This window comes from Polyodon spathula, chromosome 15, assembly GCF_017654505.1.
Source record: "Polyodon spathula isolate WHYD16114869_AA chromosome 15, ASM1765450v1, whole genome shotgun sequence".
NCBI classification, from domain to species: Eukaryota; Metazoa; Chordata; class Actinopteri; order Acipenseriformes; family Polyodontidae; genus Polyodon; species Polyodon spathula.
The window spans coordinates 37,043,910-37,063,954 of NC_054548.1; the positions used below are offsets into that span (position 1 = coordinate 37,043,910).

The 20,045-nt window shown below is 36.5% G+C and overlaps 1 protein-coding gene across 1 annotated transcript in view; it reads left to right on the forward strand.

Moving 5' to 3' along the window:
* Positions 1–530: 530 nt before the first annotated feature.
* LOC121327677 (1,4-alpha-glucan-branching enzyme-like) overlaps positions 531–20,045 on the forward strand; it is a 252,316-nt gene continuing 232,801 nt past the window's right edge. The window contains exon 1 of the mRNA XM_041271821.1: positions 531–852. Within this exon, the coding sequence (XP_041127755.1) occupies positions 755–852 (98 nt within the window). The 5' untranslated portion in view covers positions 531–754. The remainder of the gene's footprint in view (positions 853–20,045) is intronic.

Here is a 20,045-nt window from a genome sequence, read left to right on the forward strand (position 1 = left end):
ATATATATATATATATATATATAATATATATGCACGACCTGGAAGAGGCAAGGTGTAATTCGCTAAACTGATCGGGTGATGCCATTGCAGTGAAAGTTGCAGTGAGACAAATAATACACCAGTTGTTTAAATAAAGTTTAAATAAAGTCAGTTTGTATGGATTCAAATAATTATTAAAATAAAGTTCTCTAAATCCTAAAATCCAATATTGTTGATTTCTTTAGCAGCACATTTTATAAGAGAGGGAGCTGGTTTATCACCCTAAAGGGCAGGTGGAATAAGGCTGCCACATGTCTGTCACAAATATTAAAAGTGCATGCTTTGGATAATAATAATAATAATAATAATAATAATAATAATAATAATAATAATAATAATAATAATTCAATGTGGATTAAGGCGTGCTAAATTTTCTGCCTAGCACTGTTCTATTACAAAAAACGAACATCCTATTTCTAACGGTTTTTTTTTTCCTGTTGTGAAATCACCTTTTGAACTTCAAAGTTGCTTGCTCTGCTTCCCATCCTGCATTGTGTGAATTAATGCGATCACATTTTTTCCGGATACAATTATCGCGTTGTCATCTCGGTGTTAAGTTTTTGTGGGGGTGGTTCACAGATAACTTCTTGTTGAGTTAATTAGTTTATGTGTTTTCTTTAGTCTGAGCAAATAAATTCAGTTTTATATTCAAAAAGTACTATCAGCATCGACTTAATCAGTCTCTGTGTTTGATTGCTCTTGTCTGCTCTTGAAGATGGCTGACTGCACGGATAATGTTACAGTTCCTGGACTGAAGAACTTACTACAAATGGATCCGTTTCTGAAGCCATTTGAAAAGGACTTCACAAGAAGGTAACTTGAAAAAACAAAAAAAAACAAAAAAAAAAACACGACATTACTGCTTCATTTTGTGAACGATTGTTTTACTGGTGCATACCTGTGTGGTGTTAAGTTGAATTCCAGATGAACAGAAAGAATATCCCTGTTAAATGTAAATTATGTCTACATGGTATACTCGCAAATCAACTCCACGAACATGAGCTTTATGTGTGCATAGCGCCCTTCGTTGCATCATTTTGGGACATAAAACAAAATTATGTTCTTTTGTTAAAATCCAGTGACACTTTTTTGGCGATTAAACTATTTTTTTTCCAGATAACAGTTATTCGTGAAGTGTTTGCTTATTATATTAAGTAGGCACACGTAGCATGGTAATGTTAAGCTCCTTAAACGCACTGCACGCAGAATACACAGAACAAACTTGAGTGCTACTGTGTACGTGCAGCAAATTTGGATGGACATTGTGCGCAGTCCCAGAATTGATCATCAGTGGAATAAGAAATATCGGCAAAACTGTTTGCAACATTGTCTGCCATTTGAGTTTCTACTTGAATTACAATTATTGCCACTTTGAGCTCAAGGTTAACTGAGGCGGCATCAGTTCAGCTGTACTCATTGTGTAGTTTCACATGCTGGACAAGTGGAACAGTAACCTTGTGGAGGATCAGAATAGTTTCTGGTATCAAACTAAATGTTGATATTTCCTATAGGTGTTGACCAAAGATTGACTGCTTCTAGTAAGATAACAATGTGCATGTTTTAGATGTATTAGTATGGTTACATATTTTTTTACTTGAAGCTGCAGTGTCATTTAACCCGTGTATTTACTGTGTTACTCCATAGTGTTTAGCCACTTTGTTTACATTCCCCGGGGTAGTTGTGGCTTACACGTGGGTACTGTTTAAAGGGGTGAGTATTCTGTAATACATTTATTTGTATATTTTTGTTCATTTAATTTGTAAAGCAAAAAAAAAAAAAAAAAAAAAAAAAAAAAAAAAAACAGGAGCTGATTCATTTAGAGGGACATTCATTAATCTCTACAGCCAAACGTTTTTACCACAGGTGTAACGCCACAGCCAAGCATTTCTGATTGTAAACTCATTTAAAGATTTTATTTTGTTGTCCAAACCCGTGTAATAGTAACGTTTCCATTGCTTGAAAAAAAAAAAAAAAAAAAAAAAGCATAGGATGTTTTTTAAACATTACAAGAAGTATGTGTGTGTGTGTGTGTGTGTGTGTGTATATATATATATATATATATATATATATATATATATATATATATATATATATATATATATATATGTTAATGTATCTTTTTTTCTACCTTTTTGGATTTTTATAGTAACTTGTATAAATAAAATAGTTACCTAAGGTACCCTGGAGTAAAATATTTTTTGTCAATTTAACATAAATGGTTGAACAGATTTTATAAAACTCAGCAGCAATAACCAAATGCCCCATAGTGAACAGTTGCAAGTAAAACCTCAAGTTGCATAACCATACAAATGTTGTATAACTGACAAATGCTGTACACGAAACGTTGGCATGATTGATTGCAAATGTCCATGTAACAAGGTCAGTGCATTATCTGTGTTTTCCAGTTAGTTGTTTTGTGGTCTGGGAATAACAAACACAAAATAATCAAATGGTGAGCTTTTGTTTGCAACCTGAAAAGTCATGCCAGCACTGCATGTGAAAACACAGGGGACTTGCTGTTGTGCATCATCAATGGTTCTTTGGTCCAAGGTGCACTCTTGTTGAAGTTCTCCTGCTTCTGCCCCTCCCTCATATGCTGCTCTGGTTGTATCCTCTTCAGGACTGCTACCTGAAGAGCTTCCTGCAGCACTGGAACTAGAAGTGGAATTTTCTATTTCTTCATGAATATAACCAGGGTCACCGCTAGGGGTTTGAGATTCCCCAAAGAAAACTCCTTGCCATGGTCATACAGATCTAGAAGTAAATGCATAAACTGTATATAAAGAATAATGACATACACCATAGTTATTATCAGATATACAATAAATTAAATAAATAAAACAACATCAAACAGCATCGGCCCCTACTTCCTACATGTGATTATTACATTATATGTCTGTCCACAGTACAGATAAAATATTAGTGTAACCGCCTACTGCCTCACCAGGATACAAACACCTTGCTCTAGTAATTACAATGAAGAGCTACACTAACACGGAAGTGCAATAAAAGAAATATACAACCGTAGCTCAGACAAATTAATACTAAACTTTGTTAATTTCACCATTGGCCTAAAGCAATGAAAGAAAAACACGTAAAACAAATGTACTGTTTTCAATGATTAGGCTTATGTAGAATATAAGATTTATTGACTTAGAATAACAAATGATGCATAACACAACGTCGCTTCCAAGTTCTTCGCTATTTGCAGCGTATCCCATTGTTTTATGTCGGTATAAATGGTACATTTCAGCATTACACTAACGTAATGATTGAAAAACACGGTATTAAACCAACTGCTATTTTCAATGATTTATATAAAAAATAACAGGATGTACTATGAATATAAATGTGCTTTTAGTTTCACATAAACACATTTCTGAACTTTGTAATAAAATAAAAATAATTCCTTGCATGGATTAAATGTTTTTGATTGTAATTGAAATCCAAAATAGAAAAACAGACAATGTTTGCTTGGCCAAAAAAATCCCTATGCGATAACTAGATGATCCTCACTTATGTAGTCTTCAGATTGAGACTGATGGAGCCAGTTGGCACTGAAGAGACTGATCAAGTCATACTTTTCAAAGGTGATTGCCTGTTAATCAAGTCATATAGGTAGACATAGACAAGCCTGTCTGCTCCTCAAAGTGTTTGTCTCCATGCTAAATTTGGTGCTTTTTGATAAGACTACTATGGTTACACAGCGTAAAAAGGGAAATGTCGTGCAAAATCTAACATAGCCGATGGCTGCTACCCAACGATCACTAAGGGAATTGAACATAGTAGATAAACACTGCAAAGGGTTACATGTATAGTATTGTTAATATCAACATGAGTTTAACCCAGGGTTTTTCTCTCTGTACTATATTATTATTATTGGTAAATGGTGCTGAAATATTTCATTTAATACTTGATCCAAAAAGACACTTCACTATTTAATTCATGATGATGTCCTAGAGGTCATTTATACAAAAGTACTGATCACAAAAAGCCTGTAACAGAAAAAAAGTAGTTTTCTAACCTGACGTGTGTATCTGTAGAATAAACTTTATCACCATTGCACTAACATAAACAATAATAAAAAAAAAAACAGTATAAAACATAGTTACTGTTATTTTCATAGATTATGTCAAATAAACAGGAAGAATATGTATAGTAAAATAGATTACTGTACATGGGATGTTAGTTTATACATGCATATACTTCTAAATAAATGTATTTCTAAAGTTTAGAATATCAAAAAAAAAAAAAAAATTGTTTGTATTCAATGATTTCGTTGTCCTTTTGCTAATAAAAAATATAAACACATATAAACAGTTTTTGTTGGGCCAAAAAAGAGAAAGTGCAGGTGATTTGGAAATATGGGTGTGAGAGAGTGACAGCTGCAACACCAACCAAAGCCTCTGTCTTCAAAGCAAACCGCCTCTCAATCGAGCTGTATACAGTAAGTAAACAAAGACAAGTTAGGTAGGTTCGCAATGGACTTGACTGTTTCTGTATAAAGTTTGATGCAGTTTAATGACGGAATGACGGAACAAGGCTGCAAAGGTGTTAAAGTTATCCTGTGTTTGCGGCCTTGTTTTCTAATAGCCCTGCACTTTCCTGATCCCTTCATCTGGGGAGTGAAATTGGCCCCACCTCAAATGGCTGATATGCTTTCAGCCAGTTAAATGCTTTAACTGCTCAGGTGAAAAGAAGCTTAACCCTAGAAGGGAAGGGAAGAAAACTGAAATGTTTCTTTGGAAAGTGAACATTTGAGACCTATGTAGTCAATGGAATCGTGAAAGTATTTTGTTACAGAAGCTACATTTACTTTAAGGAAGTGTACAGGGCAGTGTTTCAGTGTGATTAGATCAAAGTTTATATTATGAAATTGTTGGTATAATGCCTATAGTTTTGTAGAGCTCCTGATTTTCCATTCTGAGAATGGCACATTAGTTTTTTTCAAAATAACCAATTTTGTTTTGACCAATTTATTAAGAATTAACAACGTAATTTGAACATAAGTAAGATTTTTACAATAAAAATCTATTGAATTTTTTTTAAGTCGCTGAGATATTGTAGTTTTCAGGAAAATCTTTCTTACTTAAAGCAGTCCACTGGTAACGCTGTACTGTAGGTCAGTCAACAAATAAAGGGGTTTTGAACAAACAGCTTATTGCTGGCATTACAATATACAGAATAGCATTTTTACAAAAATATACAATTTTCATAAAATTACAAAGTAAATACAGTGTTCAGGACACTTAATCTGTCCCATCTGTAGTTTCATCTGCAACAACACAGACTGGTTTATGCTGTACTTGATGTAAAACTGCTTGCATGTGTTTCTCGTATACCCTGGACAGACAGAGTTGCCTTAGTTAGAGCAGGGCTTTTCAACTAGTTTGTTTTTTTTTTTTTTTTTTTTTTAATTTAAGGGGTCAGATTTCTAAAAAAAATTAGATTTTTTTTAAAGCTTTTTTATAATAATGTATTATATTCATAAAATAACTATTAATAGTGTAACTGTTAAGAAGAGATCAGCGCCTCTGCTTTTGAGCTTCTAACTACAGTGGCCTCTGGATGTGTATTTCATTAAAAGCTCCTTGTTTGGTTTCAAGGTGCCTTTTCATATTGTATTCCTTAACCACTGACACAGTTTCATTGCCCAATAATCACACTGACTTTGCGTTCGATACAGTTGGTAAAATAAGTATTTATTGGTCCACTCATTGTTTGGTTACCACACTCCTTTCTGAGGTGGTTCCTCTAATCAGTACTTTCTGTTTTTCTACATGTTAACCACTCCCTAATCCATGTACATGTGGGGGTGAGAATTAATCTTTTGTGCGGGGGGGGGGGGGGGGGGGGGGATCGTAACGTAGTATAGGTAAGGTTCCATTTTGGCGCTTATTATAGTTTCCATAAGTATGCATATAATAGAAGTCAGGCTTATTAGTTACCTGGTTCAGTTTTGGTTACGTTTGATAAATTAGAAACAGTAAGTTTTACAACTAAAGTAAGGTTATACCTCAACCTTGTGTTGAGCGGGGGAAAGGGTAACAGATTTGCGCTAATAACTAAATAAATTAATACATAAAGTCAATTAAGTTTTTTTTTTTTTAATTGGGGGTGGGGTGGGTCGACAATCGTTTTTTCAGATACTTTTCACTTGTATGTATATACAACTCATAAAATTATTTCACAGAATAGAACTATCACAAAACAGCTATTTGCTTTTTTTAAACAACTTGACTCACACAGCACACAGACAGCGTGACAGCAGAGACAGACAGTCCATCAGCATAACGCCCACAAAAGCACCTGTTTTTTCGTTATCCAATGATCCAAATAAATATACAAAAATTGTTTTATACAAGCATCATCACTGGGCTTCTGGTTAGTGCAGTTTTCAAAGCAATCAATTATTGTTTATAGGTGAATAACAGTGGTAAAGACAGTTTGCACAGGTTCTTTTTTTTCGTAAAAAGGTACAGTTGCAAAGCAGAATTACATTTCTGTTCCCAATGTCTAATTCCATGATTCCGCGGTGATGAAAAATCAGTAGCCCTAAAGTGTTATTAAAAAAATGTAAAGGGATTATATTTACTATATAGCATGTAGAACAAAAAATACATACATTGGAACTGTAGTTCATTTTTTAAAAGCCTTATGCATATCAAAAAAGAAAATAGATCACCAATCAGATTTCCAAGAAATAGTTGCTGCCAAAAATATTGGCACCCTACACTTAATATAAGATAATTCACAGACTTGTTAAATACAAACATTTAGTGAACATTAGCTAGTAGTTAATATGACAAAGACCAAATACCACAATTTTTGGTAGTTTAACAACACAAAGCACTTAAGCAATTTCAAATATTTGTTCATCTCAAAAGTCTTGGCATCCGTGCTTTAATATTTCATGTGTCCTCCTTTTGCTTTTATTATGTCTTTCAGACGTTTATAATGATTCTTAAGTAGTAGGTTATATCTTGTTGGTGAAATCTAGGCCTATTCTGTCATGCATGTTTCCTTTAACTCTGACAGATTCCCAGATCAGTACAAAGCATTTCTATTGGAATTGAGATCTGGTGATGACAAAGACCATTCCAGAACTTCTATCTTCATTTTCTTCAAGAATTTCAGAGTTGACTGAGCCATGTGCTTTGGGTCATTGTCATGTTGGAAAGTAAACTGTCTCCAATCGGACCATAGTGTTTTATTGAAGAATGCTTCAGATTCCTGTTCATATTTCTTGGCTTATTTAATGGCTTATTTTATTAATTCTTTAATGATAGTTTGCAGTGAGACCTGCGTGTGACAGTTCTGTTATGCACTATTATGTCTGATGCTGCTAAATTAATTTTAATCTTGGTTTTGCCAACCTGCTGTACCAATACTTTTCTTGGAAGTCCACTTCTTTCACGTATTTCAGTTCAGTTTGTTTTGTGGTACTTTTTTATTGCTCTGATTTTAGTATTCCATATTTCTTTGATACTGTTCTGTAGACATTTTCTTTGTTGTAGTTTGCTACGAGTGCTTTTCTCAAATGTGAATCCAACTGCTTTATCTTCACCATCTGCTCTGTTGCCAAAACATTCTTCCTCAACAGATGTTGGAAATAGTGACTTCTTAGTTACTGTGTAATGGTTTTCAATCAATTATATATAATACGTTTTAACTAATTATATTACATTTTTGCAGACTTTTAATGACGTACTTTTGTCATGAACAAATATTTGAAACTACTTAAGTGTTTTGGTTTTTTATAAAGATTGTAAACTAACAAATTGTATTTTTGTTTTGTCATATTTATTAGTGACTAATGTTCACTAAGTGCTTGTCATGTTTTGTTGAATTATCTAATACATTTAGGGTACCAATGCTTTTGTCTGTGACTGTGTAGCAGTGGTGCCTAAAAGTACTGACAACATCCTGTTTTTTTGTTTTGTTTTTTTAATGCAAAATGCTTTCATTCCAATTATTATTACAATGTATGCAGTACTACGCGCATTTATTTCACAATGCTTGTTTTTTTCAATTAACTGTTGTGAAACAGAATGTCATTTCTTAATTTCAAAGTATGAAACTGTAAAACCTTAATGAAAAATACAATTGGCCTGCTTTCAGACTTTTCACATTGCATTTTAAAAAAAAAAAAAAAAAAAAAAAAAAAAGTTTGGCAGATTTTAGAATCTGAACTCTTCAGTAAAACCTGGTTAGTTTGCCAGAATGATGCTGCTTTTTATTACGTGTCTGTTATATAGTTTTTCAAAAAAAGAAAATTGCTTTTACATATGGAGTAAAATGAATCGATACGATAGAAGCCTGATCTGATTTTTATTTTTTGGCTGGGTGGTTACTTAGACAGGAGTAAATGTTCTTGTAGCTAAACACATTTACACAGCAATAAACCTTAATCAAAAGGACCACCACTTATATTCAGTAATTTCTTGTAGAGCGATGGCCAGTTGAAGAGCATTGTGTGACGAATGTGTGGTGATGTGGACATTTTGCACTTGACAGGATTTGACCCAGGCCTCCTAAGGTGAAAGACCAGCAGTAAATGTGGGGCTAGTTTAAGCAGTATTAAACCTACAATTAGTTTGCACCATTCAGTTACTGTTTAACAAGCAACACTGTTTTATACAGTGTTTGTTGAAATGTGACTTTCTGGCATGTTTGTTGTAATCATCTGGTTACTCTCTTGACTCAGTAACAGCAGTAACTTGAGGGCTCTGCCTGATTGGTTGCCACACTCACTCTGTCAGTCTTGATCAGACTTTCCTGTGCCTCAGTTGAGTTAATTCATTGAGATGAAGTGTCTGAAGTGTAACATCACATTATTTCTCCAGTCAGGAAACTGAGACACATATGTTCAGAAATTGAGCATTCAAAAGTGCAGTCAATCTCCTTTTAATTAAGTTTCAGTGACAATGTTAAGTTTCGGCAATTATCCAGGTATTGCATGTCTACAACAAACACAGCACGTTGGAATTTGAACTCATTTGGATAGTACAAGACCCTGTGCTGGTACTCACAACCTAAGTAGAGACAAAATGTGTTTGTAAATGACTTTCTGGTGCATTGATGTCTGTCACTGCATATAGGAACAGGAATAATATGTTTTCACAAATCTCTTGGTGGTATAGTACTAGTTGCGTGGAACCAGGCCCAGAATTACGATCAGGCTTTTTGAAATAACAGTATCTGGCATAAACTTAGAATATTCTGTACCTAAGAGAGCTCACATAGGGAGACACAATACACAGCAAACTAGTCCAATGTGTGTCAGATGTAAATTTCATGAATTAATGAGTGAGTCATATTCAGCAGATCAGTAAGTGGAGAATTAGGTAGGATGAATATTTATTTTTGCATACCACTCAGGAAACCTCTTGATGTTAAACGGTCATGGCAGTTCACCTTTAGCTGATTAAAGAACACAGTCATTGAACTTTGCATGACTGGGGGGGAAAAAAAAACATGAAGTCAAGGCAGTCAGTGTTTACCCTGTGTACGGATGGAAGAATTAGTATTGATGCAGCCACAAGATGCCCTTCGACGTGACTGTTTGCCAACTGTCCAAGCTGCTGGTGGCAGAATGATTGGTGCCTGATTTTTATTTTCTTATTATTTAAAGGGTAGTAAGGACTCCAACATGTATTAGGCTATACATAGGCAATTTTGGAACATCATTATGGAGATTATTGGTAATAAATTGCACTGACCAATATTCACATGTAGACATAAAACAGAGGTCCCATTGTAAGTGACTCTGCAGCAGTTGTTGATGATGCATAGTTCACCTCCTATTCTATGTAAGTCGCTTTGGATAAAAGCGTCTGCTAATTTAAATATTTACATATATATTATATATACATTATATTATATATATATATATATATATATATATATATATATATATATATATATATATATACACACACACACACACACACACACACTGAGTGTACAGAACATTGCTCTTTCCATGAAATAGACTAACTAGGTGAATCCAGGTGAAAGCTATGATCCCTTATTGATGTAACCTAATAAATCCACTTCAATCAGTGTAGATGAAGGGGAGTCAGGTTAAAGAAGGGCTTTTAAGCCTTGACACAATTGAGACATGGATTGTGTATGTGTGCCATTCAGAGGGTAAATGGGCAAGAAGAAAGATTTAAGTGCCTTTGAACGGGGTATGGTAGTAGGTGCCAGGCTCATCGGTTTGAGTGTGTCAAGAACTGCAACGCTGCTGGCCTTTTCACGCTCAACGGTTTCCCGTGTGTATCAAGGGTCCACCACCAAAAGGACATCCAACCAATGGCAGGCCAATGGTCAAAAACGGCTCATTGATGAAAGAGGCCAAAGGAGGCTGGCACGAATTGTGCAGAGCAACAGACGGGCAACAGTTAGTCAACTGACAGTCCAGTACAACGAACCTGTACAATTCATCGTACCTTAACACGAATGGGGTATGACAGCCAACGACCTAACAGAGTTCCACTTCTTTCCGCAAAACACAAGAAACTGGTTGCAGTGGACTAAGGAACGAAAACACTGAACACTGGAGGATTGGAAAAACATTGCCTGGTCTGATGAATCCCGGTTCCTGCTGATGGAGGACTAGGGTATGGAGAAAACCACATGAGTACATGCGTCCATCATGCCGCTTGTCAACATTGCAGGCTGGTGGTGGTGGTGTGGGGTGTGTTTTCATGGCACACGTTGGGCTCCTTGATAAAAGTGGAGCAACGTTTGAATGCCACAGGATATCTGAACATCATTGCCAATCAGGTGCATCCCTTCATGGCAGCAGCGTATCCATCTGCTAATGGATTTTTTTCAGCAGGATAATGCCGCATGCCACAAGGCTAGGATTGTCCAGGAATGGTTCCACGAACATGACCATGAATTCAGCTTGCTGCAGTGGCCTGCCCAGTCAATAGATCTCAATCCAATTGAGCATCTGTAGGATGAGATGGAACAAGTTATTCGGAGTAGAGATCCACTACCAGCCAACTTGGCACAACTGTGGGAAGCATTGGGTCAACATGGGCCAGCATCCCTGTGGAATGCTTTCAACACCATGTAGAGTCCATGCCCTGACGAATTGAGGCTGTTCTGAGGGCAAAAGGGGGTGCAACTCAATATTAGGAAGGTCTTCCAAATATTTTGTACACTCAGTGTGTATGTATATACAGTGCCTTGCAAAAGTATTCAGACCCCTGACCAATTCTCTCATATTACCGAATTACAAATGGTACATTGAAATTATGTTCTGTTTGATATTTTTATTTTTAAACACTGAAACTCAGAATCAATTATTGTAAGGTGACATTGGTTTTATGTTGGGAAATATTTAAGAAAAATAAATAAAAAACTGAAATATCTTGCTTGCATAAGTATTCAACCCCTGTGCTGTGGAAGCTCCAAGTTTGCACCGATGAAAGAAATTGCCCTAATGAGGACACAATTACCTTACCATTGGCCTCCACCTGTGAACCATTAAAGTTGCTGTCACGTTTTCTGGATAAAAACCCCACTGTTGAAGGATCATTGGTAAGGCTGTGAATCTGAAGGAAAATGAAGACCAAAGAGCATTCTACAGAAGTTAGAGATAAAGTAATACAAATGCATAGATTAGGGAAAGGGTACAAAATAATATCCAAGTGTTTGGATATCCCAGTGAGCACAGTTGGATCAATAATCAGGAAGTGGAAGCTGCATCACACCACCCAGGCACTGCCAAGAAAAGGCCGTCCCTCAAAACTCATTGCTCAAACAAGAAGGAGACTTGTGAGAGAAGCCACAGAGAGGCCAACAATCACTTTGAAGGAGCTACAGAGTTCAGTGGCTGGGAGTGGAGTAATGGTGCACCAGTCAACCATATCAAGAGCTCTGCATAACACTGGCCTGTATGGGAGGGTGGCAAGAAAGAAGCCGTTACTCAAAAAGTACCATCTGAAAGCACGTCTGGAGTTTGCCAGAAAGCATGAGAGTGACCCAGCTGCGATGTGGGAAAAGGTTTTGTGGTCAGATGAGACCAAGATAGAGCTTTTTGGCCAAAACTCAAAGCGCTATGTGTGGCGCAAACCTAACACTGCCCAAGCCTCAAGACACACCATCCCTACAGTGAAGTATGGTGGTGGCAGCATCATGCTGTGGGAATGCTTCTCATCATCATGGACTGGGCATCTTGTTACAACTGAAGGAAGAATGGATGGAGCAAAATACAGGAAAATACTGCAAGAGAATCTGCTTCAGTCTGCTAAAAAACTGAAGCTTGGGAGGAAATTCACCTTTCAGCAGGACAATGATCCCAAGCACAAGGCCAAAGCAACACTGGAGTGTCTCAAGAACGAAAAGGTGAATGTCCTACAGTGGCCCAGTCAAAGTCCTGATCTCAATCCCATTGAGAATCTGTGGCACTATTTGAAAATTGCGGTCCACAAGCGTCGTCCAACCAACCTGAACAACCTGGAGCAAATCTGCCAAGAAGAATGGGCCAAAATCACTCCGACACTGTGTGCAAAGCTGGTACATACTTACCCCAAAAGACTTAAAGCTGTTATTGCAGCAAAAGGTGGCTCTACCAAATATTAATGTGTGGGGGTTGAATACTTATGCAAGCAAGATATTTCAGTTTTTTATTTTTCTTAAATATTTCTCAACATAAAACCAGTGTCACCTTACAATAATTGATTTTGAGTTTCAGTGTTTTAAAATAAAATATCAAATGGAACGAAATGTTAGTGTACCATATGTAATTCAGTAATTTGAGAGAATTGGTCAGGGGTCTGAATACTTGTGCAAGGCACTGTGTGTGTGTGTGTGTGTGTGTATATGTCTCATAAGTATAGTATATATATAATATATTATATATATAATCTATAGCTTTGTGCCTGTGTGTTGCCTTCATTGGCCCTGAAGATTCAGGGGCACAACAGCAATTCTAGGGGGCAAAAAGGCAAAGGGCACCAAGGCAATTTCATACTCCTTCATAAAACAACAAAATATACAAAGAGCCTAATATGTTGATTGAAATTAATTCAGACAAACACAAATCAATGTTTTCTAAGTGAGTCACACTAATTGTTAAAATAAAATGTAGGTCACTTTTCCATTGTAAAAATAAAATGGTATAAACCAATCCAATTTAAAAACAAACTTTCATAATGAAAAAATACAAAGGTTAACTTGGCAAAAAAATAAGTATTCAGGGTATTTTTACTAAACTCAGTTACACACCACTGACTAATACATAGATTAGACTAGTGGCCTAGATACAGCCTTAGTGATACAACAGCACAAATAAGTGATGTCAGTGAAGGGGAAGTTTTAAAGATGTATGTTGTAACATACCAAAGCTTCAGTGTCATTAACAGTCTGTTCGTTCGCATCTTGTGCTAGTACACTTCTTCCCTTATGCACAGACATTCTTAAAACTATAGTATCAGTAAACTCTACTTTTAATTGTAATATCAAAGCTTGTTTTTTGTTTCTGTCTCTCTCTCTCTCATATATATATATATCCTAAGAAGCACCACAACCTTTGAGCTCACCTCACCTTTTTGGAATAATCAACACTTTATGTAAATATTTTAATATAGTTTATATTGCCATAACATTTACTTAATGTTTTGGAACCTTGACATTGGCATTTGCCCTAATATATGTTATGTTGAGGTCATGTGATGTAAGTTTTAGTGATAGAACACTATTGTCTTAATATTTGTAACACAGGTGTATTTGTGTTTGAGTACGTGTACATGCAAATTCCTGTAAAGAACCACTGAGCGAATAATACATGATTCATGTTGGAAAATGTGCTTAAGCTTCCTACAGTAGGAATCGGTAACAACTTTGAGACAATCCATCACCCACCTTTACTCTTATCAGGATTTATGTGAAGCTCAATTTAACACAACTGTTAATTCTAAAACTTCCTACCATCTTGTCATCAACATATTGTTTGCTGTCCACTTGCAGGGCAGACTTTCGTGCAGACTCTAATTATTAGAATGATGGATGTGCATCTGCAGTGTTACTGTAATGCTGTGAAGCTTTAGGAGGATATACCAATTAAGTTCAGTTGTGTTGTCACCCTGCAGACTTGTGTACCGGTCTAGGAAAGATAATGTAGATTGCTGTAATAGTATAGGACAGATAACTCCACTAAAAACATCAGACCAGTAAACTTTGTTAATCTAACATACTATAGCTGTCAGTTTATATTGTTTCTGTATGCCTTAAGATAGAGTATCTTTTATTTAATTAGGCTGGATAACTTGGAAGTATTCCTTTTAAGTTACTTGGTGCTGAATGAGTATCATATAAGCGTATGGTGTATGTACTTTGGCCAATACATTGAGATAGATTGTATCGTAAAAATTTAGATAAGCGGTTTGAAGTTTTGTGATTCATGTAATACTCTCTTCAGAACCTATTGCTGTTCTGACACACATGAAGATCATGTGATACAACTGGTTGCAAAGTGATCAGTGATTTAGTTTTCTAATAAAGCGGTGATCAAAGAAAAGAAAGGCCAACCGTGGCTGTTGTAATGAGGGTCTTCATGAAAAAACATGTTTGCAGCAACTGAAATATTGGGAAAGGTTTCTCTGGTAAGGGAACTGCATTCCAGGTGTATTATATATTACAAATATAACCTGTTGAACTGCTCTGTATTGATCAGTGCTTTGTTGGGGTGTTTGACCTTTGATAAACAAACTGATACTATGTTCTATGCTTAAATAAAAAATCAGTCCCTTTTGTTGGGGGGAGTGGGGGGGGGGGCTCAATGACACTGCTGTCTTGATTTTTTTCCCCCTTTTTATGCTTTTACATGCAACATTTTTGTTTTTAAATTCTGTTTTGCTTGAATCTGTTAAGTTTAATTCAGGTGAGGATTGAAATTATTGTGGTGTTTGGTTTTTTTTTGTAGCAGATTGAAACCTGTATGTGTTAAAGTTTCTGAACAATTCTTTAAAAACAAAAAAAAGTACATAGTTGACAACAAAAGGCCAATTTAAATAGAGGCAATCATGCCAACTGAATTGGATTTGTTTTGGTGAAAAGCAGAACATTTTAAAAGGAACCAGAAAAAAAATATAATATTTTGCACTCAAGTGTGAATTCAAACTGAATTGAGTGATTTGGAAAGTAACCACATTTTGAGACAATTACAGAACATAAGCTGTTAATTTAATAATTTAGGCCTATACCTGGGTTAGAAAAATACATTGGGCAGGTGCTTTTTCTGTAGGTGTTTGTCAATATGCAAACCGTTTCTTTTTTTGATAAACGGACAGCTGAAGTAAGTCCCTTCTGAAATAATGCATTATGTATTCTAAACATTATGTATACAGTACTCCAATATAGCAAGTTGGTATAACATGGAAGTCACTGTATTAAAGTACATTTTTCTATAAAAACCCCATGCGAATGGATCAGTTCAGGTACAAGGATAGATTCAAAATTGTACATTGCCTAGAGGTGTCGTCTTTTGATGTAAAATCAAGGTCAATTCTGTGATACAAATATGTGCCCCTAGACCCTTGTGACAGCAGAAGAGTGTCTGTTTTGCTGCATCCATTCCATTGACTTGATGAAATACAGACTTTTGACACAGATACTGGTATTTATTTTAATTATCTAACGCAGATTTTAATAGAGATGCCCTCAAATGTATTAACCACATTTTCAGGTACTTTATTAAAGGATGGCAGTGCAGTGTGTAGGCATACTGTAGATCTATCATTGATTTATACACCAATTATTTTTATTTATTTATTTATTTATTTTTATGGTACCTCATTTATTATTTCACTGTGATTTCAGTGATACAAACAGATCTATACATTATGATAGTGTGATTTAAGGGAGTATTGTATTTGAGGAATCATGTAATTCCGGTGCGCACCAGTTGCAATCCTGTCGCGCACTCGTACCACAGGTTGAAAACCACTGGTTGATTTTATTAAAATAGACCCCGCTCTTGATAATTTAATCTTTTTTGGTAATTGTAGTGAGTTTTGGCCAAGTATTTGCCTGGCATTTAGGGGAAAGAAACAGACAATAGTCTTTGTTCTGTCTGTCTTGAATGTTTGAAATTCTGCCATAATTTACATCAGTGTAAATGATGTAAATGTTTTTTTTTTTTAAAACTTCACATTTGCTCTGAGTAGCACAGCTGATCTTCCCTGTTTTACCTAAACATCCTATTTGTTGTAACCAAGGCAACAGTGATGCAACAAATTGACTAACAGTGGGATGGCTAATGCCCTGTTATTAGATGACTTTTATATAATCCATAACCAATTAGCTATTAAGATTGACTTTTTATCCTTGAGTCAACAACAGATTAACATCAGTTTTATATTTTTCTTGTTTCACTAACTTTGCTGCAAAACAACAAATGTTATTAAAGAACTACGCTTTTCTCCCCTTATTTGACTTAAGAAAATATATAATTCTCTCCAGCTTTCAGAATATTGGTATATGTGAAGAAAATATGAATGGTGGGTATAGCATCTACTGTAGTCCTTCATTTTTAATTGACTCCTCGTGTTGAATGTGCAGCAGAAGTTAGAAGAAGCCCACCTCTTCAATGCGACAGGATGTGATCTGATTAGATGTTTTGTCACTAAAATCTGGTCTGGTCATGTAAACCAGTACCATCTTGTCAGCACACAGCAAGCTGAGATGCATGCTATCGATTTATTTGAAGGCTCGTTTACTCAAGTGTGACGGGTATCTGAGTGGTGTGATAATAATAACAAGTCCAAATTACCATAATCCAAAAAGTCTGTGCTTATTAATAAAGAAAATAATCCAGTGTTATACCAGCAATGGCAAGGGGGAGGAAAACCATGGTGGGTTACAGTCTTCAAACACGAAATATACAATCCCAATAATTCTGATCCTCCGTGCACGAAACTGTGCTCTTCAACCCGAGAATGGTGGTGTGTCCGTGCTGTGCAGTGAGGGTAGTGCGTAGGGGTTTGTGCTGGCTCTCCTAATCCTCCTCTGCAACAAACAAAAGAAAAACACCTTGTGTGCTGGCTTTTTATGTTTGTGTTTAATAGATGAAAGGCGAACCGCTGTGTGTGTTGTTTGTTTATTATTTTGTATGACAGAGTAGCTGTGCTTTTAGTTTTGTTATTGTTTTGCAGTGTGGATGGGAAGCCCCATCCACATTATAAAACTCGTGCAGAAGGTGGCCATCTCCCGAATTAGTTAAGTGACTAATTTGTTGCTAATCGGGAGATGGTCACCTGTATAAATACCTGCAGCTCTCTGCACTCGGGGTGGGTGTTCAGAGGAGGAACGAGAGCGAGCGAGGAGTGAGAGGAGAAAGTAAATTTAAAAAGAATATAAGGATCCTTGAAGGCTACTGCCCAGCTGGACCTTAACTAATTTGTGTTTAAGATTTATTTTTGTTTAATTGTTTTATTTCTGCTCTGCGAGCAAGTGTTTATTTTTGTTCAAATATTTTATTTATTTTTGTTCTGTAAATAAAACGGCGCACGCGCCACTGCACCGTACCTTTGTTTTTGTTGTGCTTCCTTCTGGTCTGGGTCACCGCAATGCCATTTCCTGCCAGTTTCAACTGTGAAGAGAAGACTGAGCTGCATGTTTGACAGGTCGAGTGGCAGTAAGAAAGCCATTGCTAAGATGGCAAAATAAGAAAAAGAGGCTTGCCTGGGCGATGAAGCACCGCCAGTGGACTACTGAAGACCGGAAGAAGGTCTTATGGACCGATAAATCAAAATTTGAAATCTTCGGTTCATCATGCAGTGCTTTTGTACGCCATCGAGTAGGCGAAAGGATGGTTCCTCGGTGTGTGACACCAGCTGTAAAACATGGAGGAGGAAGCGTGATGGTCTGTAGCTCTTTTGCTGGATCCAGAGTCGGCGACTTGCACAGAGTGAGTGGCACCCTGAACCAAAACGGCTATCACAGCATTTTGCAGTGCCATGCAATACCCTCTGGTATACGCCTAGTTGGTTAGGGGTTCATCCTACAGCAAGATAATGACCCAAAACATACCTCCAGGCTATGTCAGAACTACCTTAGAAGAAAAGAACAAGATGGTAGGCTTCAAATCATGGAATGGCCAACACAGTCTCCAGATTTAAACCCCATTGAGCTTGTTTGGGATGAACTGGACAGAAGGGTGAAAGCAAAGCAACAAGCGCAACACATTTGTGGGAACTTCTGCAACAGTGTTGGGAAGAACTTTCCGAACAATATTTGATTTCCATTGTAGAAAGAATGCCACGAGTGTGTTCGGCTGTTATATCTGCAAAAGGTGGCTACTTTGAGTAAAAAATTTAGATTAAATTTTGTTAAACAAAACGATTCCATGATTTCTTTTTTATCTCCAATTGTTTATTTGTTCTGTGCTTTAATTTCAGAGTACATTGAGACATTAAACTGTGTAAATTTCAATAAAAACTGGGAAAAATGGAGGTGTTCTAAAACTTTTGACCGGTAGCGTAGTGTGGATTATCCTGTCAGAGAATTTGATTATACTTTTTGAACTTATGCATGAGAGGAAATGATTAAACCTCCCTTTTACTAATGGATACATTTGTAATTATATATATATAATATATATATATATAATATATATATATATATATATATATATATATATATATATATATATATTATATATCACATCACTTCGACACCGTGAAGTACTGCAAACCTAGTGTATCATCCAGCAATCCAGTAATGAAGTAGAACAGTCAACTTCAAACATTAATCTTTTACTGTGGTTTCACCCTGCATTGCTTACCCATGCTACCGATTATTTGTTTAGAATTTCTGTTCTTAGTATAGCCTATTTTGCTATGCTTTGTCAAGAATTTACATTCAACCATTGTGTATTGTGTAATTATGTGTGTATAATCTTCTGTCCTGCTGCTTTTGCTTAAAATGATAAAAGTGACATTTGAAAATGCAAAATAATTATTGGGTCTTATCACCGCTACTCCTGGTTCTCTGTCAGGAATATTCTTTAAAATCCAATTCAGTAATGGTGTGCTTACACTTACAACTCTGAACTAGCTTCGGTGCACTCGAAACAGTTCTTTATTTGTTTTAATCCAGGTCATTTTGTCAATAACCCAGGTCATTTGTAAATAATAATCTCTGGCAATACACAACAATGTGTATTGCACAGTTTAAACCACGGGGTACAGTCCCGAAGTAATAAACATGGTATAAACACACAGAACACAAACATGATTACAAGTCCAGAGTGAGTGCTTTGGTGCAAGTGGTGAAATACAATTTTTTGTGTGCAATGTGCAGTGCTATTTGGGTTAGTGCTGGATTAAGCGACAAACAAGTACAATTAGATGGATAAACAAACAAACACAAAACACTCGCAGTAACTTTATGGTCCTTCAGTGGTTCTCTTGCAGCCATAACAAATTTTGCTCAGCCACGCCCCCTTGGTTAACGAGTGCAATCGCTTTTCCTCCAATCCGCGATTGCCACATTGCCTCCCGTCTGGGGCGATGACTTGGTGTACTGTAGCTCCGCCCCTTTTCTAGATGGCAGACTTCCACCTTTCCCTGGAATTAATTGCTAGACCATCCAGTCCAGGGCACATTGTTTCATTTACATGGCGCCCTCACAGGTTGGGAGGGAGATTTATAACCAAGATTCAATCTTTCTCTGTCACAGGAGCCTTCTGGACTATTGTCGTCAGTGCACCACAGACATCTGGGTGCTTGGTACTGTCCAGCTTGGGCTTGGGTGCTATGTGAAATGGCAGGGTGGCGCAAGGTGTGTAGAACCCCCCTTGGCAGGGTCTCCACATAAATGTTTTGGAGCTGCAGGCACTTTACCTGGTTTTGCAGAATTTTTTCAGGAGGTTCGAGGGAGATACATGCTTGTAACGTACAGGCAACACAACAGTGGTGGCTTATGTACAACAAGGACGACCTCAGGTTGCCCAGTCTTCATTGCGTGGCCCGTAAGCTTTTGCTCTG